Source organism: Pseudonaja textilis, chromosome 3 (assembly GCF_049901715.1).
Source record: "Pseudonaja textilis isolate UNSWEBS1 chromosome 3, rPseTex1.2, whole genome shotgun sequence".
NCBI classification, from domain to species: Eukaryota; Metazoa; Chordata; class Lepidosauria; order Squamata; family Elapidae; genus Pseudonaja; species Pseudonaja textilis.
The window spans coordinates 132589892-132613496 of record NC_141992.1 but is presented as its reverse complement, the minus strand read 5'-3'; the positions used below and the strand labels follow the sequence as shown (position 1 = coordinate 132613496).

General features: G+C 36.3%; 1 protein-coding gene across 1 annotated transcript in view; it reads left to right on the top strand.

Annotated features, from left to right (window-relative positions):
• Positions 1-23605, top strand: part of LYRM4 (LYR motif containing 4) — a 50650-nt gene that overhangs the window by 334 nt on the left and 26711 nt on the right. Inside the window, exon 2 of the mRNA XM_026715063.2 lies at positions 5084-5204. Coding sequence (XP_026570848.1) covers positions 5084-5204 — 121 coding nt within the window. The remainder of the gene's footprint in view (positions 1-5083; positions 5205-23605) is intronic.

The window sequence follows — 23605 nt, the reverse complement described above, 5'->3', positions numbered from 1 at the left end:
TATTATTTACTTAAATCCTGAGGGAGAGGGGAGTAAGTAAAAGAAGGCCAATTCGCTAATCAAGAGTTAAAGTGGAAGTTTACCAAGGAAACAAGACAGAAATGTATTACTTAAAATCAACTTACTCTGTCTTTATTTTGGCGCTTGCCGCCTTATGCTGTAAATGTGTTTGGTTTTATATGGTATAATAATGGAGACATTATTATATCTTGTTAATCTGTGCTGCATCTTAGAAAAATAGGCTAGTGATGTGTGAATGGATGCATAAAATTAAGTAAAATTAATTTAGACATGGCAATTCTGAGAATACATGGGAAAGAAGAGTTTTAAAAGGTATACAAATTGAATGCAGTACAATTTATTTACTAGGGTTCCAGATCTATCTGGGACACTTCCGAGAATCAGAAAACTGACAAAAGTTTACACTCACTTTTCTGTATCTCTTTACTGTCATTTAATGGTCATTTGGAGTTTTGCCCTCCTTACCCAGGAGGTGATTTTTTTTTCTGCTAGATGCATTGGCATTTTCAAAGTTTTCATTTCAAATATTTTGAGCAGCATGGATAGTCAGAAAATTAGAAAACAGTGTTGGTTTCTTCGGGACACTGCTAGAGGAAGGTTCATATGGTCATAAAATATCTTAACCACTAAAAGCCAGCTTCCCAGAAGCCTTTTATTGTGTAACCAGTGTGCCTTATGGAATATTTCAGACAACTCTTAAATATGATTTGTTGAACAAGCTATAGTAATCAGGTTTTATGTATAAAGTTAGACTTAACTGTAATTACAAAATGTAGTACAATGGCTTGGTTTCTGGGGGAGGGGAAACGCTTCTTATGAAAAACATATACAAGAAAGAAAGCAGAATTATGAACAGAAAATTAACTGCTGTTAATTGTAAGTTAGAAATTCACAATCTATAGGTTATACCCTGGCTTTTCTTAGGAAGCTGGAGGTGACAACTACTTCCAAATTTTGTTAACAATAATTCTATTAGATAGGCTGAACTGAGAGATGATAACTGGCCTAAAATCACTGAGTTGTTTGTTTATCATGGCTGAGAGTGGATTTGAGTCAAGGTCTCACTCCTGGTCAGGTATCTTAATTACCATATTACATGGATTCATTCAATTGCCTATAATGTGTGATAGCAACAAATAGGAAATAAACCTTAATATGCAAATTCAAATATATTACAAGGTAATCCAATTTTTTTTCATTTAAAAGCCCCAGTGTTGAATGTTCACTTGTGGAGACACAGTTCTATTCTCACTAAATCTTGTGCCAATATATCCTTTTTCCTTCTCTGATTTTTCTGTTGAACACAGAGTCCCAATAAATTTATACTTTTGGAGAAACCCGAACTATTGGAAAAGATTGCAATTTTATTTCAACTGATTTGTTTTACTGCTTTGAATGATAAATATTGTTTTAAATATCGAAAGTAGTTTGGATGAAACCTCCATTATGAATATAACTGCCAGTATTTGTTTGCCCTTTTAAAAGATTCTTATCACACAAATATGAGTAGATAAATAGGTATCACTTCTGTTGGAAGATAACAGCATTCCATTCCTCAGCGTACAGTAATACTGGCCACATGACCACGGACAATGTCTTCAGATTGACTCCCTCAGCTAAAAAAAAATGAAAATGAGCACTCCCCTTAGAGTCAGACACAACTGGAAAGGGGAAACCATTAACCTTTTTATCACAAAATTAATAATGTCAAATCAATAGGAGCTTAATTGTATATACAAAGTTATAGCAGAAAGAAGACAAAACATTTTAGACACCTATTAAAAATGGCCATCAAAATAATGGCTGATCCTTCAAGATGCCAATAAAAATATTATCAACATCACGTGGGGTGGAGTAGGAATCACTCTTAAGAATGTGTGAAGTAGCTGTTTATGCAGAATAGCAGAAGATAATTTATATTTGTTTTAAAATATGTCTGGTTTATATTTTGTAGAATTCTTCCCTTAATTTTGTTTTCCGTTTCAAAATACCAACTAGGTTATTTTAACTCTGTGATACACACGTTATTAAGTCTTCTACAGCTTCTGTAAAACAAAGAAATCATAACTAGCTCATGGATAAACAAACCAGGATTGGTATTAAAAAAAAAAAAAAAAAACCCCAAAAAAAAAAAAAAAAAAAAAAAAAAAAAAAAAAAAAAAAAAAAAAAAAAAAAAAAAAAAAAAAAAAAAAAAAAAAAAAAAAAAAAAAAAAAAAAAAAAAAAAAAAAAAAAAAAAAAAAAAAAAAAAAAAAAAAAAAAACAAAAAAAACCCCCCAAAAAAAAACCCCCCACACAAAAAAAACCAAAAAAAAAAACCAACCCCCCCCCCCCCCCCCAAACCAAAAAAAAAAAAAAAAAAAAAAAAAAAAAAAAAAAAAAAAAAAAAAAACCAAAAAAAAAAAAAAAAAAAAAAAAAAAAAAAAAAAAAATCAAGCGCCCCCACACTCTTCAGAGGCATACATAACATTTTTAGTTCCATTGTGGTTACAGAGCTGTGGTAGGACTCTTCTGTGCTGGAGTTTGTGAGACTTAATGGAAACGTGTTATTTGGGTGTAGCAGTAATTTTGCTCCCTTTGGGTTTTCAATTGTTTTTGTTTTCATTTATTGACTTTGGTACCTGGATATAGCAGGTGGTAGGAAATTATGTTCCAAAATGGAAACTAAAGTAGTTAAAGTGCAGATCGAAAATAAGAACAGGAGCTGGAGCTGTAGTTGTTTCTGAGGGCTTCTTAAAATGATAACGCACAGCTGGAAAATGATTTTTTGATATCGCACTTAATTCTCCAAATGTTGATATAGTCCTTTGTAAGTGTAGCATCTGCACCCAGGTGACTTTCCAAAGCCAGTCTATAGAGACTTGTTTTCCCATAAGTATCCATGCATGCCAAGAGACCATTAGGAAAGATGTGAGATCTTTGATCCCTTCTGTGTATCAGTCCAGTCTTCCCTGTCTTTTCAATGCATGTGTCCTTCTTGTGAAGGAAGTGTAAGTCAAGAAGAACTGCTTGTAGCCTCCATCTGTGATAGATAGTGCCTTTCCCAGATGTATTGAACTTGAACTCCAATACTGCCAAAATAACTGGAGATTATATAATTCCAATTACATATTCCAATTATATATTATATATTTCCAATGCACATTACATTAACATGTTAAGCTTAAAATCAGAGATACGAATACGTTCAAAATCTCTTTTAAAAGATGTGTTTAGGACCTTTTAAAAGCCAATAATTTAGCTCAGAAAGCTGAAAATTAATTGGGAATTACAGCATTTGAATTTCAATATATCTGGAGTGTATCAATTAGGAGGAAACTAGAGTAAGTCTTTTGTTTTTAGTCTAATAAAGTTGAACTTCAGCTTCACAGTTTTATCTTCAGATGAAATCAGTTGCTTGTCCTTGAATCTCTTGGATAATAAACTTCTTGGTAAAATAGAATAGAATAGAATTATTTATTGGCCAAGTGTGGTTGGACACACAAGGAATTTGTCTTGGTGTAGATTTTGTTTTTGTTTTAATAAAGGCTATAAATAATACTAGGGCTATCCACAAAATAGATTACATTTTCGTCTGTAGCAAGAAGGGGCGGAGCTAGCGTGGCCATTTTTGGTCTGTGCATCCGCTGCTCAGTCTGCATCTAGTCGTGCTAGTGGGAGGTTCGTATTGTTGCCCGTTATTTCACAGCAAACGTTTGAAATGTGTGCTGCAATTGAAAATCCCGCGAGTTGTGAGGTGCGATCAGTGATAAGGTTTCTGTTGGCAAAAAAACATAAACCGATTGAAAGTTTTCGGCAACTGTGTGAAGTGTACGGGGACAACATCATCACTGAAGGTGGAGTGCACCAATGGTGCATTAAGTTTAAAAATGGCCGAACTACGGCACTCGAGAAGTCCTGAATGCTTTCAAATGGGAGATTTTTCCTCATCCGCCCTACAGCCCCGATCTTGCACCAAGTGAAAGCATTCAGGACTTCTCGAGTGCCGTAGTTCGGCCATTTTTAAACTTAATGCACCATTGGCGCATTCCACCTTCCACCATTCCACCGTTGTCCCCGTACACTTCACACAGTTGCCGAAAACTTTCAATTGGTTTATGGTTTTTTGCCAACAGAAACCTTATCACTGATCGCACCTCACAACTCGCAGGATTTTCAATTGCAGCACACATTTCAAACGTTTGCTGTGAAATAACGGGCAACGATACAAACCTCCCACTAGCACGACTAGATGCAGACTGAGCGGCGGATGCACAGACCAAAGATGGCCATGCTAGCTCCGCCCCTTCTTGCTACAGATGAAAATGTAATCTATTTTGTGGATAGCTCTCGTATATAGTAAATATTTTCTTTAATCCCACATTGATTTTTGTTCGGTTTATATGCATATGTATTTAATAAATGTTTCTTGCATTTGTCTTACGTTGTTAAGGTAGACTTAGTCATCAGTACAATATTGGAAAAATTAATACAATCTAATCCTGCAGCCTACACAATTTAAACTATTCTGTCATGCTGTAGCTCAAGCTGTTTATCTTAATTTTTTTCAGCAAACATTGAATAATGGCTCTGGCTGTTACAATTCAAAACTAAGAACGTTCATTGAGATATAATGTTTCCAGTTTTAATGAGATTCAAGTTTTGCATTGCATTTTTTAAGAAAAAATCATTGACTGAATTTAGACATCTTAATAATAAGTACAGTCCAATAGGTAATTGTATGCACTCTTGGACAAATTCTGGAGGCAATTAGAGCATTTCTACTGGTAGCTATTGTACCAGAGTGGAGATGGCCTCTATGCTGATGATTGAGAGCCATTACAACTCTATATAACATCAGATTTATGAATGCTGCATTGACTTCAAGTAAGTTTCCAGTTATAATTCAAAATAGCAATTTTAGCTTTCAGAACACTGGATGGCATGATTTCCAGTTTTCTCAAAAGACCTCCTTCAGATATGATGTATCTTGTATTCATCTCAATATTCGTTTGTTTACAGTTTGTATATCAAGCTTTGAGAAGACAGTGTATGCTTACATTTTTTCTTAAAAATTTACCTAGGACATATGCCATCAGAAAAATAAGAGATGCCTTTAGAGAAAACAAAAATGTCAACGAATCATCAGAAATAGATACACTAATCAACAAAGCAAAAACTAATCTGGAAATGATACATCGGCAGGTAAGTGATCAATTAATTAAACTCCTTACTTGATAATAGTATTCCTTTTCTTCAGGTATATAATTCTAGTCTCTCCATGAACGTAGATTAAATATATATCAGATATCATGAGTATACCCATGCTTCTGATTAGAAGATACAAATGATAAAATAGAAATTTACATTGTTGGCACTTAAAAAGAGCTTATGAGAAAAAGAAAATGGAAACCATTGCACATATAAATATACAGTACCTTAAGAAGCCCATAAGCCTAACCAATCACTCCCATTGTAGCTGGTACCCCAAAATGTTAATAGAAATCTTTACTCAGCTTTACTACCTGTGAGCCTTTAACTTAGAAGATACCAAAATAATGATTTAAGTGCAAAAAAGATATCTTTTATCACTGCACTTTGATCAATAGGAAGAATTGTTTCTACATCTATCTTGTATGCTGTATTCTAGCTGCTGTAGTATTATTTACATTTCTTGATAGAAAAATTAGAATCCAATAGAATTACCAAATTAGTTATTTGGAAAAAAACCTTATTGAACCTTATGTTGCCTCTCTCTGAATTAGGAAGGCACACACAGATTGAAGTCTTTGTAAGTTGAGTTGTCTCTACTATAGCTCATTAATGACACATTGTTCTGCAATGCTAAATATGACCCTAGAAACCATTTACAGGTAATCCTCGACTTATGACCACAATTGAGCCCAGAATTTATATCGCTAAGAAATTTGTTAAATAAGTTTTGCTCCATTTTACGACATTTCTTGCCACGTTTGTTAAGTGAATCATTGCAGTTGTTAAAGTAGTAACAAGGATGTTAAGTGAATCTGGCTTCCCCATTGACTTGCTTGTCAGAAGATTGCAGGACTCCGGGACACTGCAATCACCAGAAATATGAACCAGTTGTCAAGCATCCAAATGTAAATCATGTGACCATGGGTATGCAACAATGGTCATAAGTGTGAAAAATGATCATGTCACTTTTTCCAGTGATGTAAGTTTGGATGGTCACTAAATGAACTGTTGTAAGTCCAGTATATTTATTGATTATAATTGCTAAAAGTTGTGCTATCAGTTGGAAATTAGGGCCTAAAATAAGCCTACCACATTTAAAAGCAAAGAAAATCTGCAAAGTTTCGAAACCCAGTTCTGCTCCCAATCTGCCAAGAATTTCTGAACCAGATAGGAAAGGATAAAGGATGTGTGCGTGCATTCCATTTGTCTTTGTCAGTTATTTATTCAGTTTATATTTCATGTTTTCATTTGTTCAGTTTATATTTCATGTTTTGTTTTACACTTGAAGTGTCTTATAATAAAAACAGAAATAGATAAAAGCGAAAAGAAGACATTTAAAACAATAAATATTAAAATCTTGATTGTCATTTTTAGTAGGAAACTCTCCAATTGATGCACTGCGTGATCTTTTGAGTATTACTCATCAATTTGTTTTATAATATAAAGAACATACTAAAACAATGCATACATTCTGATAATATGCATTCTGATAGTGACAATAAATTTGAAATTCTTCCGTGCATGGATTCTTAGGTAGCCAGAGTACTAGCCAGTCAGGAATAAAACATTACAGCAAGCCCAGGAATAAACCAAAGAAAGATCTAATAAGCAGAAGAAACCAAAATAACCCATTTAAAACTCACCCTGTTCTCTGGCTGCAAAATGCTGACTAGATTGGAAGAAAAACTAAAAATCATCTAAAATAGAATCAATGTTGTAGAAGAATATGGCTAGTTGAATGGAATTTTAAATAGGGGTGCTAATCATAGTATTTTTATATTTGTAAACTTACATAGTTTCAATTTCTCATGGAATCATCTGAAATATTCATCCCACTTTTTATTTCAGAAGGGCATTAATACAGCCACCAAAATTGATGAAATAAGTAAAAATATAACTACAAATTTGAATTTTGCATGCTAAAAATAATAGCAGCTAACATACTATATTGTAAGATTTGTCCTGTGTGTTTAATGCAATTGCACGAATATTTTGGATTGTATTTAAGTTTACTTTAGCAAGTATACCACATTCAGTAATAAATAGGTGCTACGGCTACATGGGAAGTTTTAAATATAAAAATATTTTCCAAATGATATATATTATATCCTATTACTTAAGATTTGTAAATTAATGTCTAAATGCAGACATGGTTATTCAGCAAATTTCTTAGACAGTTTTACACAAAACTTCTTCATTTATAATAAAAAGAAATTTCTTCATGATACCTAGAGCAATACTAGCACTGCTGTATTTCCTGCACATAATTGTCTAATTTCTATTAACAAATTTTAAGGGTATTTTCATTATTTTGAAACGTCATATTTTTTTTATTGCCTATTTATATGTGAATAATTTGGATAGTGAAGAATGTTACAAATGGCTAGGACTTTTAGAAATGTTTCAGTGTAAAATATTGATAGTTTTTAAACAATAGAGCTGGAGCTGATCAAGCATATGTATTTTGAAGTTCAAGGTTTATTAAAATGTAGCACGGCACCTTTAGCTGACTTTCTTTTTCCATGACATGTCAATAAAAGTTAAATAATATCCCAGCTGCCTAGTAATTTGTTGCTTCTGTGAAATCAAATTTATATTCTTTTTAAATGCTAATTTATGGTTTAGTCATCAAAATGACCGTTGGCATCTCAGGTTCATAAATAACTGCTTGAATCAGTCTAGGAGAAATTGTGGAAACATGACAGATTATTGTCATTTAGTTGTGTCATTCTTAGGGCTTGCTGAAAAATTTAAAAAGGAGCTTTTTGAAGTTAAAAAAAAAATCACAAAAGAGCGTTCCTGTATACTTTTTAAGTTTTGTAGGTTATTGATTTTGTTATGAAATGATAAAAAGCAGAAAACTTTGTTTACAAGAAACAGTTAAAAGGACACTTTGTTCTGTTCTATTCTATTCTGCAAGGACCCAATAAAGGAGCAAAAGGTCTGTGGGAACCCGGTGGGGGAGAGGACTGAGAGAACCCTGTGGGGAAGCGAAAGGCCTGTGGGGACCCAGTGGTGGCGATGGGGGGAGATAGGTACGGGTGCTACAGCATCCCTGCAGTGGGTCATAAGAGCAATCAACTGCAGGGCCACTGCAGTGGCCATAACTTCAGGCCTGGGTATTAAGTAGCTTTTGGAGGATTGGCCATAACTTCAAGTGGCCATTAGGTGGCCAGTTGTTAAGTGATGAGCACTGTATCAAAACTTTGAAAAACTACTAAAGTTACAATGGTTTTGCAATTCCATTTTCTGCAGCAGGTTTCTCTATATCTGAATTCATTTGAAAATCAAATGGTGCATTTATTTGTGTGGGAGAGTGAACAGTCTTGTTTCTTTTTCTGCAAATCATCATGAAGTAGTATAAATTGTCTCTCGGGCCATATTGGATGTTTGGATATGTGAGGAGTAATACTTAGAGAAGTAATCTTTTGCCGTGCTTTTAGAGGTGGCTGGTCCTTTTAGTTGTCTGACAGTAAATTTAAAACTGGGATTTTAGTTATCTGAATCCAACTTTTGTTACCTTCCCATTAGGACGCCCATAAGCAACCCTCCTTAAGGGTTTTATACTTCCTTATTACAGACCTCAGTTTCATTCTTCAGCTCCAACAGGGACTAGGCAGTGAGTGCGCTTCACTTAAATCCTTCTGTGTTGAATAGCATACTCTAGATTGAAAACAAATCACAAAAGAACTAGCTGCTTACTAGTATTACTTTATATAAACTGTTCCAGGCTTTCACAGCTGATGGAAATGATCAATAGAAGCTGGCATGAGATCTCATTGGAACTATAGTGCATATAGTTCCTATCTCCTGACTTGTTTCACTGCCCTTCACAAATGAGATCTTTATTCAACCTGAGCCAGCTCACTAGTTGCAGGCTACTTGGGGCAGGAGGCTTTATCAGTGGTAATTCATACCCTTGTTACTTCTTACCTGGGCTACCAGATGAGGTGTACATGAGGTTGCCCTTGAAGTCTACTCAGGAATTTCATCTGATATGAAACTACCATATGCTGGTAGTTGGGAGGCATTTTAACCATCTAAATTTCTGTGGGTGCTTCATTGACCACTGGTTGTTTCCAGGTACAGTTCAAGCTTGTGGTATATAGGGCCCCAGCATAATGAAGAAACTGTCTTCTCTAGAAGACATTTCTCTGTCCTGGTCAGTTGTCCTAAAAAGAGTTCCTGATTCTCCCTTATGAAGAGAAGTACAGAAACAGATCTTTCTCATGATGATCCCATTACTAGAGCTCACCCACCTGCTCTTTAGAGTCATTCCTCTACTGTCTTGTCAAAGCAGCCTGGGAGATGTTTGTGAGTAGGGTCCAGCAATGATTAATTCTTTGACTGAGGGAGTTGTTCCTTTATCTTTTAAAAAGGCCTTGGTTCATTCCCTTCTGAAAAAGCCATTGCTGGACCCCACCATACTGAATAATTTCCCCCCATATCTGACTTCTTTTTAGAGAAAGTACTTTCACAACAGTTTCAGAGGTTCTTGGAGGAAATGAATTATCTAGATCTTTCTCAGTCAGGATTCAGATCCGGGTATAGCATGGAGACAGCACTGGTTATGCTTTTGGATGATCTCTGGCATGGGCAAGATGGGGGTTGTGTATCCATCCTTTACTTCTCAGCAGCTTTCAGTACATCAACCATGGTATCCTTGTGGATCGTCTCAGAGGATTGGGGCAGGCAGCACATTTGCCTCCTTTCTTCAGGGACAATTCTAGTCAGTGAAGATTGGGGAGGAGAGGTCCCATCCTCAGCTCCTAGGGTGTCACAGGATTTAGGGTTCTCTCCTATTTAATATGAGGCTGCTAGTGAGTTCATATGCACCATGGGGTCTTTATCTGTTGATGATACTTACCTATTCATTTCTGCCTCTGGTGAACTAAGACATGCTATAGACTTTTTAAAAAAAAATTTATTAGTTTTTAAGACAACATAGACAAACAAAACATAAAAACATCAAGCCATCTTCCATATATATACATACAATGTGTTGGTTGGTTTACAAATTGTTTTGTGCTTCCATTTCATTGTCTTCAGTTACAATTACATTGTATATAATCTCATATTTTCAATCAAATATTAAATACATTAATATTGTTAATCATTTGACTATACTTTTATTCATTCATGTTTTACGAAATAATCCATATTTTACTTAATTTGTTTTATGACAGTTCATATTATCATCTCAAATATATTCTACAATCATTTTGTAGATAAAATAAGAAAAGAATACATCTTTATATATTTATTATTTTCTAAGAATCTACATATTCCATTATCATGTTTTATTGTCTAACCATTGATAGAATAGATCCCAAATTTTATAAAATTGTTTATCATCTTGTTTTCTGATTTCAAATGTCAATCAACTCATTTCAGCACATTCCAATATTTTCTTAATGATTTCCTCCTACAACAGTATTTTCTCATTTTTCCAGTTTTTGGCAAATACTATCCTAGCCGCTGTTAATACATTTACAATCAGGTATTTCAATTCTTTACTATATATTTCAGGTAAAATTCCCAGTAAAAAATATCTCTGGTTTCAAGTCTATATGCTTTATTGTCATTTTTTCCAACCTTGTGTCGATTTTAGTCCAGTATTTTTTAGCATCCGCACAAGTCCACCACATATGGTAATATGAGCCAGGTGTCTGATGACATTTCCAACATTTTTCAGATTTGTTCTTGAACATTCTTGCTATTCTTGTCAGGGGAAAATGCCACCTGTAAAACATCTTATACAAATTTTCTTTATATGCTGTTGACATTGTCATTTTATAATTTTGAGACCACAATTTTTGCCATTTCTCTAGATCAATACCATATCCAAAATTCTTCCCCCAAGCAATCATTGTTTCTTTAACTTGTTGTTCTAGTTTAATTTCTAATAAATATCCATACAATTTTTTAATCACCTTTTCATCAGTACCTGTCAAAATCTTATCTAAATCAGTCAATTTATCATAGAAACCTTCCATTTTAGAATCTTTATCATACCTTGAATGTATTTGCGCATATGAAAACCAATTCATCTTTATACCTTGTTCCTCTAATTTTTGAATGGATTTAAGTTCACCCTTTTCATTCAATATTTCACTATATCTAACTGTTTGTTCCTTTTTATATATTATAGGATAAGAAAATGCTTCAATAGTCGATAGCCAGACTGGAATTTTCAAATAACATTGTCTTTTAGTCTTGTCCCAGTTTAACCACAGAGATTCCCGTATATAATGTCTTCTAAAATACCCCTATGTTTTAGTTCCTTTATACCATAGAAAAGCATGCCACCCCAACCACAGATCATGTCCTTCTAATGTCAACAATCTAGTATTTCTTAATGTTATCCATTCCTTAACCCACATCAAATTTGTAGCTTGGTAATACAACTCTCAATTAGGCAAACCAAATCCTTCTCTTATTCTGGCATCTTGCAAAAGTTTTAACTTTATTCTCGCTTTCTTACCTTGCCATATATATTATAACACAGTGTTATTTAAATCTTCAAAATAATCTTTTCCAAGCCTAACTGGAATTGTTTGGTACAAATATAAAATTCTGGGTAATATATTCATCTTGATTGTTGATATTCTCCCTATTAATGACAGTTGTAAATTTTCCCATTTCGCCAAATCTAGTGCTATCTGCTGTTTAAGTTTGATATAATTATTCTCTTTTAGTGTACTACATCTTGCTGTCAGATGTATCCCCAAATACTTGATCTTATTCGTGACCTGAATTTTCAATAGATCTGCCAGTTCTTCCTTCTGTCTTGATAGCATATTCTTTGTCAAGATCTTTGTCTTATCTTTATTTATTTTCAAACCAGCCACCTCTCCATATGCCTCTATCTTTTCTATCAATTTTGATGCTGTTTCTAGTGGGTCTTCTAAAATGAAATCCAGATCATCTGTGAACGCTTGCAACTTAAATTCTTCCTTTTTAATTTTCATCCCTTTTATATCCTTTTCTTCTCTAATATTTCTGTTTAGCACTTCCAAGGTTAACACAAACAACAAAGGTGATAGTGGGCACCCTTGTCTTATTCCTTTTCTTATATCAGTAGAGTCTGCCAGTTCTCCCTCTATCATTACCTTTGCTGTTTGGTTATGATATATAGCTTCCATTGCTTGAATACATTTTTTAGCAAAGCCCATCTGTTCCAGCAGTAATAACATGAATCGTCAATTCACATTGGCAAATGCCTTCTGTGCATCTAAAAATATCAAAGACATTTGTTTTTCAGGGTGTACCTCGCAGTATTCCAAAGTGTCCAAGATTACTCTCATATTGTCTTTAATTTGTCTCTTTGGCAGAAATCCATTTTGATCAGGATGGATAAAATTCTTTAAGTATTTTTTAAGTCTTTCTGCCAATATTGAAGCAAAAATTTTATAATCTGCATTTTGTAAGGAAATAGGTCTATAGTTCTTGATTTGTAATCGATCGGCCTCCTCTTTTGGGACAAGTGTAATATAAGCTTCCGACCATGATTTGGGTATCATCTTCTTTAACATAACTTCATTCACAACTTCTAGCAATGGAAGGTTCAACGATTCTTGTAGTGTTTTATAAAATTCTGCCGGAAGTCCATCTGGGCCTGATGCCTTTCCTTTGTTTTGCTTCTTAAGTGCTTCAGTTAAATCCATCATCGTTATATTGCTTTCTAACATTGTTTCAATCTCTTTAGGTATCTGGGGTAGATTAGCATTCTGTAAGTACTGTTTAACTCTTTCCTTATCAATATTCTCTTGTGTGCATGGTTTCCCATAATAGTCTCGTATGATTTCCTTCTTCTCTTTACTACCAAACTTGGCCTTGGTCATCTATTAATTGCAATATTTTCCTTGATTCTTTCTCCTTTCTCAGTTTATATGCTAACCATCTACCTGGTTTATTTGCATCTTCAAAATAGTTCTGTTTCGTACCTCTCATTTTCTGTGCTAATTCTTCTTTTTCTATTAGACCCATTTTATGTTTAATTATATCCATTTTTTGTAGTTAGGTTTAGTAGCTCTCGTAGATCTTGGTTCACGTTGTTCTTTGACTTCCACCTTTCCATCTACTGCACCTTCTTCTTTTTCAGTCACCATTTGGTAGTCCTCTTGGAATTCAATTAGTGACATTTCTTTTTCTACCTCCTCCTCTTTCCCTCCAAAATATTCTGTGTAAAATAATTCAGCTTTCTCAATTGAGTCAATTCTATGTCTCTGTTCTTGCCATGTGAACATTAAACCTTCTGGAATCAGCCATCTATAATTCATCTCTTTTTTAAGTAGCATTTTGGTCGGAAATCGGTATTCTCTTCTCATCTCTCTCACTCTTCTGGGTCCTTGTTTTAGGACCACAATCTCCTTGTCTTTATATTTCAGTGTTTTCTCTCTTGCCACTTGCAATATTTGCATTTTAATGGCTTTCTTTGTAAATCTGATGTGAACTTCTCTTGGTACTTCTCTATTTCTCATTGCATATCTTGTGAAGACTCGATAAACCTTTTCTATTCCATCCATCATCTTCTCTTTAGTTATTTCCAAAGCTTCAGCCAAAATTTCTATCATTGTCTCAGCTAGGTTTTGTCCCTTTTCTTCCTCTATTTTTGGAATCTGAGATAAAATTCTGATCTGTCCATCTCCCATCTCAACATCCCACTTTTATCTTGTTCAACCACAATTAATCTGCTATCAATATCTCCAATCTTCTTATCTCTTTGTTTGTCTTTTTCAGTTTTTTGGAATCTCCCATCATACTTCATCATTTGTTGAATGTTCTCCACCTTTTTCATCAGTTTTTCCTGTTCTTTATTCAATGTTCTCTGTTCTCTTTTCAATATTCTCTGTTCTTATTTGAATATTTTGAATTCCTTGCATAATCATCTGCAGCGTCACTTTTTCCTGTTCTTTTTCTTGCTGTAACATCATCTGTATTGGACGTTGTCCTCCAAATGGTGAAGAGGAAGAAGTAGAAGTTGAGGAACCAGGGGCTGTTAGTTTCCTACTCATTTTGGACAATTCAAAATCTTCAGGTTCTTCTAGACCTTAATCCACTTGTGAAATAACCAATTGTAATTCCAAGTAAAAATAGTGGGAAAAAAGAAACCAAATAATAACAATAGCAATAATAGCAATAATAGCAATAATAGCAATAATAATAATAATAATAATAATAATAATAATTTCTTCAGGTTCTTGTATACCTTAATCCAATCGATTGGTTAGATAGCAGTAAAAAATCAAAAATGGAAGAAAAGACTGTAAAAACACACAAAAAAGAAAAAATTGTTAAATCCTGGAGAAGGCAGAAAAATAAAAAATAAAAAACTAAAGAAGAGAAAAAAGTCCTTCAGGTTCTTCAACACCTTAATCCAATTAAAAAGTCTCAGGTATAAAAGGATGGATAAGAAAAAAAAGGAAGCCACAAAAATAAAACAAAACCAATATAGAAGGTAAATAGAAGAAAAAAATACAAGGGAGGGAGAGAGAAAAAAGAGAAGAGACTACTCCCTTAAAAAGAAAAGAAAGGAAATCATTAATACTAAAGCTTTTCCTTTAAAATAAAATGCAAACATAAAAATTAGACTTCAAAAGACAAAAAGAAAGACAAAAGCTAGTTCCAAAAGGCCAAAAAATCCAAATAGCTATTTGAAGTAAGCTAGTAAGGAGAGGGTTTGTTAAAGTAAGAAATAACCCAGCTTAAAAAAATAAAAAGAGCACACTGCACCTTGTTTGGTTATCCAAGGCTTTTGTTAAAATGTATAACTCTCTTCTCCAGGGTCTTATCACCCCTTTTTTTCTATAAACTTCAACGCCAGACTCCAGCTATTGATAGAAACCCAGAAGAGCACCTGCAATAATCTCCCATGCTCTTCCTTCTATCTTATCAAACAGGCAATGTTCTTGAAAAGAAGTCTCAGTTCTTTCTCAGCTTTGTCTGGTCCAGGAAAAAAGAGATAGAATATTTCCAAGCCTCTAATTGGCAGTGTTACAAAGTTTCTTCTGCTTTCACTTTCTTCTGCCTTCACTTTTCCAAACAAGATATAATAAAAATTAATTAAAAAGGGAGAAAGATATTTAAAGAAATGACTAAAAGGGAGTCTCTAGCCTAGAATATTATAAAGTCCAAAAGGAGAGAAAGAATAGGTGGAAGAAGAAAAAAAACAGTCCAGTTTCAAAATATAAAACCATGTGTAGAAAATCCAGCAATGAGAAATAAAAAATAAAAATATTACTTTGTCTTCCTGTTTAAAATAGCCACTTAATCACTTCTGTCAAAACTTTTACAGATTCTTTTTTTTTCCTTAGGGTGTCCTTTCAAATCTTAAAGTAAAGAAAAAGTTCTCACCAAACCAGCACACTTTCCCTTTCCGTTCTCTTTCGTTTCGGAGCTATCCCAACTTCAGCAGCTTTAATGGCTGCCTCTTTGCCGCTGGCAAAAAGAGCTTCTCCTGGATCTACCAGGGACTTTGCTGTATCCCTGGGATCAACAGGATGCGCTCTTTACATTCACCGTCTCTTCGGGACAGTTTAGATCCAATTGGACCATCCAGGAGCAAAGATATCGGCAGCAATCTCAGACCTCCAAGATCGCATGCCGTATTGTTGCGATGCCAGCTCTGCCCCACCGTACATGCTACAGACATATTATCCCAGTGGCTGGAGGCTATGTGAGCCTGGATGGAGCACAACAAACTTCAGCTGAACCCTAGCAAGACGTAGTGGCTTTGGGGTTTGAGGCCTACTGATTCTAGAACTATGCCACCTTTAATGTTGGGTGGAGTGGCACTGACTCAGACAGACCAGCGTGTAATCTGAGCATCATTCTAGACTCACAACTCTTTCTCAAAGAGCAGATAGCAGTCTCAACATTCTAAGTGCTTAGAGGACCATGGTCTAGAACAGGGGTGTCAAACTCAAGGATCCGGCCCGTGGTGTTCTTAAATCCAGCCCGCATAGCCGACCTGGAAATATCAAGAACCAGCCCATGGTGCCTCTAGCAGCCAAAATGGCCCGCGTGCAGCCTCCTCATGCCTCATTTTCACCCTCCATGGCGTCCTGCAGCACTCTGCCTGCCAAAAGCAGGCTGAAAAACAGGCCCCAAACAGACCAAAAAACATCCCGAAAGCAGGGTGCCATTGATCTCCTAATCAGCATTAAGAGCAGCAAAATGTTACATCGGCACCAAACTTGTCTCTTAATTTTAAACATTGAGAAGTATTTCTGAGATGGAGATTTTTTCTCTCTTTGTTCCTGCAGTTCACCCAGTAGCAGCTATCAATATATTCCATTCCTCAGAAGAGGAAACATTTAAAAATTCTACTATCTGAAGTTATTTATTGAAGAGATTTATTATTGAAGTTCTGCTGTTGCAGCTTGACAATTAAGAAGTATTGACTAATGTAAACACATTATGGATGTCAATTTTAAAAAGCGCAAGATTGATTAACATCTCAGAGGAATGCTAACACAAGCCATTAAGAGCCATCAATAAGTATTCAGCAGCCACAAAAGATTAGGCTGCTAATAGACAACTACCTTCTGTTAAAATTAAAATCTTTTAAAATCAAATGCTGAGCATTGCATCTATATTAATTTAATTTTAAAACTTCTACCTTTTCAGTTATGGTAGTTTTATTTATAGGATTGAGTTTTTAAATAAGATTCTTACTATTTACTTCATCTTAGCAGCTAAATAATAAATATTCAACATTGGAAAACCTTAGATAATCTAACAATTGCGTGGATTAACAAGACTTCTTCAACTGCCATGCTTAAAAAGACTACAGGTAAAGTTAAAATAATAGAATGTCAGAGGCAGGAACCACAATTCTATCCAACTTGGGCTAATTTTGTATATTTTTTTAAATTGTAGCATACATGCTATTGGCTGTACTTATGATATTCAATAAATATAAAGCTGTTTATTATCTGTTTCTCTCTCCTCATATTTTAGCAGATGTTTTGTGTGTATTATAGATTTATGTTATTCAGTTAGTTGACAGTATATATGTTAGTTACATGTAAAAATAGGAGCATCAACTTCTAAGGTAAACAATAATTCATGGATTTAACAAGCCATCATTTGATCAACCAGAAGATTATAAAAAGATAGCAACTGCTGCCTAGCAGAGAATCTAACATGGGTGTCAAACTCAAGGCCTGTGGGCTAGATCCTGCAGGGCCACCCTGGAAACAGCGAAGGACTGGCCCTCAGTGCCTCTGCCAGTGAAAATGGAAGACTATCATGGCCGAAAACAGCCTGGTTGGGCCACCTGCGGCCTCCCCGAGCTCTGTTTTCACTGGCAGAAGGCTAGCAAAACAAACTACTTGCAAAAGTGCATTTGATCACAAGGCAAGGAGGCATCGAGAAATTCCTCTGCTGGAGGTAATAGATCCCCCTAGCCCCGCCTGGGCCACTACAGGTGTCCCCGATATGAATGACGTTGAGCTGGCCACGCCCACCCTGGCCATGCATCTCGACTCCCCAAGGTCAAACACAACAACCGTGAGGCAGCCTTCAGTGAAATCAAGTTTGACACTCCTGATCTAACAACTCAGTAGCCTAAGCAGAAATGGGTATCCAGGGCAGTGACCAAACTGAAAATGAAGATCTGCCCTAAGTCCTTCTTCTCCTCTTGCCTTGAATTTTCCCTCACATTTTATAGCATTTTTTTTTAAATTGCAGCAATGTAACTCTGCATGTTTTGAGGATTTAAAATGTAAATATCACTTGTATCATTTTTGCTTTATCATTTCTATCTGATATGTACAAAGTGCATTCTCATTTATTGAGATATATACTTTAGAAATTGTGAAAGCTGTTTGTGGTCCGTCCCCCCCAAAAAAAATCTCCCAACAAAAACGAGGAGATCTGTCACATCAAATAAAAATGCCAAGGAGCTTGAAGCATGAATGCTGACCTATTTTTTTTTAATTTATTTATGAAAGAAAACAAGAGGAAAGGAATGGAGGCTCATGGAAGCAAAAGGACCCATGGGTTTCCAGTAGCATAGTAATGGAGATGACCTTTAATATTGAGGCCTTTGGATCAAATTTACGTTGGCATTAAAATTTTCTAATAAATTCCCTGCTGAATCACTGAGTGGTTGTTTTTTTTCCCCCTGCCCTCAAAGTTAATTCAGTACGGTCACAATAAGGCAAGGGCTGTCTGTGCTATTGTAATTGCTCTCAGCAGGCTGGTAATACCAAGGCACTGAATTGCCAGTTAGTGTGCTTTTATTTCTCTCCTCAGCCAGCCCTCCTTATTTCTCCCTCTGTTCTCCCAACCCACACCACCTTTTGGTCCTCCTTATGTTGAGAATATTGCTGTTCGGTATGCTTTTTGAAACTGTTCCTTGCGTGCTTTCAACTGCAGGAAATTGAAAACATAAAAGAATAGAATATATTGTAAAGCCCATCAGTCATGTAAGGATAAAAAAGTTATCCAAGATAGGACTGTGTGTATCCTTAGTTAAGTCCCCTGTCACTGCTGCTCCTTAGACCTCCTCCTCTCTTTCCTATCTCTTCTGAGCTCTTAAACCAGGGATGTGTTGTCCTCAGTGCATTGATAAATTATGTCACCAGTACTGAAAGTTTTCATAGTGTCCTCTTGTATTTTTCTGACCAAAAGTAATAAGGGTATTTAAAAAAAAATTAAATGGCCTAATTGAATATGAGATCTCAGATTTTTAGGACATGACAGTTCTTAAATCAGTGAAATAAGATCATTATTACACTTTTTTTGTTTTATTGCAATGTTTGATGATTATTCATTCATTTATTCATCGTATTCATATAGCCACCATCTCACTAATGTGTCTCTGGGCATGTGTACAATAAAAGCAGATCATACAAAATTTAAAAGCAAATATCTTTATTATTTGCTAGTGCCAGGAATATAAAAAGCTAGTTTATTTAATTTGTGAATAATATTGATGAAGATGTTCTATCTTAGAAACCTTCTACAAGGGTTGTTCCTTAAGCTGACACAATAAGTGGTCCCCAATATGAAAAATAAAAATAATGATTAAAAATGACTTTTGCACAGGCAGCTATGCCATGGCAAAAGTATAAATTAGAGATAAGCTCAAATGGTTGTGGACTATAAGATGGTTCACAGGAAGTTATGCATTACAGGTAGTCTTCGATTTATGATCACAATTGGGCCCAACGTTTCTGTTGTTAAATGAGGCATTTGTTAAGTGAGTTTTGCCCCATTTTACGACTTTCCTTTTCACAGTTGTCAAGTGAATCTGGCTTTCCCATTGACTTTGCTTGTCCGAAGGTTGCAAAAGGGGATCACATGACCTTGGGACATAAACATGAACCCGTTGCCAGACATCTGAATTCTGATCACATGATCATGGGGATGCTGTTGCGAAGGTCATAACTGTGAAAAACGGTCATAAGTTGCATTTTTCAGTGCCTTGCGTTTGAGGCATTTAGAAAGTGGTTTATATTGAATTCTGATTATCTTTACAGCAGTTGCAGAACATTTTTTAAAATCATCTATCTTCCTCCTTTATTTCCTAATTCCTTTCCTCCCATATTTTATCCTTTCTAATCATCATTGCCAATTTCATATATCTGAAGAAGTAAACCAGGAAAGTTTATGCCACAGTAAAGGTCAGAGAACTCTTGTGTAGTTATGAAATAAGAGTTGATTCCCAAAGTGACCACACCTGAGCTGGGCTGAAAATTGGATATATAATTGCATGTAACTCTTTTTATTTCATTCTTTGCCCAAGAGTTGCCTAGAGTGGGGGTCCCCAACTCTTGGTCCATGGACCGGCACTGGGCCTCAGCACGCAGAAACTGGACCTCGCAAACAAGCAAAGCGCCATCCACGGGATGCAGGCAACATGCAAAACCATGCTACCTCCAGTCCGTGGAAAAATCTTTCTCCATGGAACCGGTCCCTGGGGCCCAAAGTTTGAGGGGCGCTGGCCTAGAGAACTTAAAAGCCTTCAACTATGAGCTGCTAAAATCTGTCCACTGAAAAAAGAGATTTGTGAAAAGGAGGAAGCGTGTGTGAGTTTGCATTTATCTTGATGAATTTCCAGAGAAATGCACTGTAGAAGGCAAACTTTATGAGGTCCTTTTTTATAAACCACACTTAAAACATGACAAACAAGCCAAAATTCCTATGACCTCCCCCAGATTGTCCTTTAAATTTTGTTTTGAGAGTTTAAGCTGCTTCCAATGTAACTAAAAATTATCCGAACACTGCCCCTTTGCGCCTTGCTTTATATAACTACATTTGTTGCATCCATTATGGTTAATTAAATTGCAGTTTTCCATTATATCAGAAAAACAAAACTGGTTTCCTCTCTCTGATCAAACTGAATACACAGTTGATTACTTCCTGGGTTTCTCAAACCATTATTTCCCGTCGTATATAAACTGAGAGATTGTAATTTTGCATCCCGATTAATAAAAAGAAATTAATCAATTTCCAGCTGTGGTTGCATGAGAAATTTAAATTTACTGAACCTGGGGCTGTTCAACTGCAATGCATATGAGAAACTTCTTGAAAAGAACATAACTTTTGAGATGGAGATGGTTTAATAAAGGGGTCCCCAACCTGGGCAACTTTAAGACTTGTGGACTTCAACTCCCACTTGTGGACTTCAACTCCCAGAGTTCCTCAAAGCTGGCTGAGGAATTCTGGGAGTTGAAGTCCACAAGTCTTAAAGTTGCCAAGGTTGGAGACCTCTGGTTTAATACATGCTATGCCAGGCCAATGCAACTTTTTTGCACAATAAAATGTGTCTCACATTTTTTTAACATACAGATAATCCTTGACTTACAACCACAACTGAGCCCAGGATTTCTGTTGCTAAGCAAGACAGATGCTCCCTTTTAGTACCTTTCTTGCCACAGCTGCAAAGTGAATCACTGCATTTAAATTAGTAATACAGTTGTTAAGTGAATCTGGCTTCCACATTGACTTTGCTTGTCAGAAGGTCACAAAAGGGGATCCCATGAACCCAAGACACTGCAACCATCATAATTACATTCCAGTAGCCAAGTATCTTGAATGTCGAATCCTGTGACCACAGGGATGCTACAATGGTCATAAATGCAGGGAAAAAATGCTTCTAAGTCACTTTTTTCAGTGGACTGTCATTAAACAAATGATTGTAAGTCGAGGACTACCTGTCGTTCAGGAAGCAATTCTCCATTTTAAATTAAAAACATTGTTAATAATCCCTTATATCTGGCAGTCCAAAGATGTATTCTTTAAAACTTATGCCATTCAAAAGTATGTGGCTTTTTGTTTCACTTGCTTCCTATAGCCGAGTTTGCTTTAATTTTTTTTTTCAGTGACACCACAGCACTCTAAAATCCTTGTCACAAGACTAAATTAAAGGGCTAATGGACTATTGTGATTGCAAGGCTACTTCAAAATCAATTATGGGGCTCAGACTATGAGCAGCTACTCTACCGCTTCAGTAGCCTCTCTTGTATTCCTAAGTAACCTCATGATTTAATTCTAGACTTTCTCCCCCTCCTCCCCATCACCAGGCACTTCAGAGACTACTAAATAACTGGAAATGGAGCTTCTTGCTTGACAGTTCACTAGCTGGTTTAATGGGCCACGTATGCAGAATTGCTAATAACTCATCAGTGACTAGCAGTTCAAGCAGCAGATACCAGGACTATCTTGAATGCTATGTGGTCGTGCTGAGATGAATGGCCCTGAATGATTAAGCTGTAATTTATCAGTGGACTAAACTGCACAGTGATTATTGCGGGTTCCTGGAGAGTGTAACGGAAGATGGAAAGTATTAGTATCTTCAAACAAATGCTTCCCATTTGGTTAAATATGTTTGTGGAAAGGAGAGTGAAAGATGGATACAGAAAAGGCTTTCCTTTTCCTAAGCAGTTGGCTTAACGATGGCTTCATGGTGATGAAAATTTTTCCTTGATCATTTAGAGCAGGGGTGTCCAACCTTGGCAATTTTAAGACTTGTGGACTTCAACTCCCAGAGTTCCTCAAAGCTGGCTGAGGAATTCTGGGAGTTGAAGTCCACAAGTCTTAAAGTCGCCAAGGTTGGACACCCCTGATTTAGAGCATCATTACAGCCCCTTCTGGATAACTTAATAGAACGTGCAATTTTTCACATACAAACAGGCTATCAGAATCACACTCAGAAATCACCCTTTCTGCTATTATAAAGATCAAGACAAAAACCACATTGCAAATGGCCTTGGGACTAAGCCAGGACAAAATAGAAGCCTTAAGGCAGTGGCCCCCAACCTTTTTTGTGCCATGGCCTGGTACCGGCATCACAAAATGATCCACGGCCCGGTACCGGCATCAGCACGCATGACAAGGCAAGGCGAGCCGAGCGACCGGCCAGCCAGCCGTCCCCCGCTTCTCCCCGCCACCTTCAACTCCTCCTTTGTACCTTTGTCGATGGGCTTCGGGACGGTTGCTCGGCTCGCCTTGCCTTGGGTGCTGAAAGAATCCTCGCACCTTAGTTTCATTCGAAGCCCCCCCCCTCGATGAAACTAAGGCGCAAGGATTCCTTCAGGACCCAAACGCTGCTTTCCAACCATAAAAGCTCACCCGGAAGCACTTTCTCGTCAAAACAAGATGGTGGTGCTCAGCAAACCGGCGGCCCGGTAGGAAATGTTCCATGGACCGGTACTGGTCCGCGGCCCGGTGGTTGGGGACCCCTGCCTTAAGGCACCCATATTGCTTCTGAAAATTCCTCAAACATTCAAAACTACCACAGGTCTCAAAATCTTTGGCCCTAATTATTTGGTTAAGACTCTAGACCAGGGGTATCAAACTCTCAGCATGGCAGCATCACATGACATATCGGGACTTTTTCCCCCCTTCGCTAAACTGGGCATAAGCGTGGTCAGCACGTGATGCATCCGGCCCGCATGCCGGGAGTTTGACAGCCCTGCTCTAGATTTCGACAGATTTGTAAAAATGAAATCTCAGAATTACGGTTGTAAGTTGCAATAATAAGTCAAGGCTCCAGATGACTGGACTTGATTTGAACTATGCCAGATTAGGCACATTTAGAATTGCTTGTTCCAGAGCAGATGCAAGACTGCTGAATGAATTCAAGATGGTCCAGAAGAAGATAGTTGGAAGTGTTCCAGAAAGCCCAAGAACAATGAAGAGGTGAATAGATCAGTACAGCAGTGGAATTCTATCTGGAGGGGGAAGAAATACCTTGTGGTGGGATCATGTTCCAGACAGGAAGATCAAGAAAGAAAATGTCCTAGAGGCTTGAGAAATTGCCAGCCAGGTGTAGTTAACCCTAACCCTAAATAGGGAAGTGATTATTGGCAAATCTATACATACAAAAAGCCATAAACTTAAACTGAACAAGTGCCAAGTAGATACTAGAGTTAACC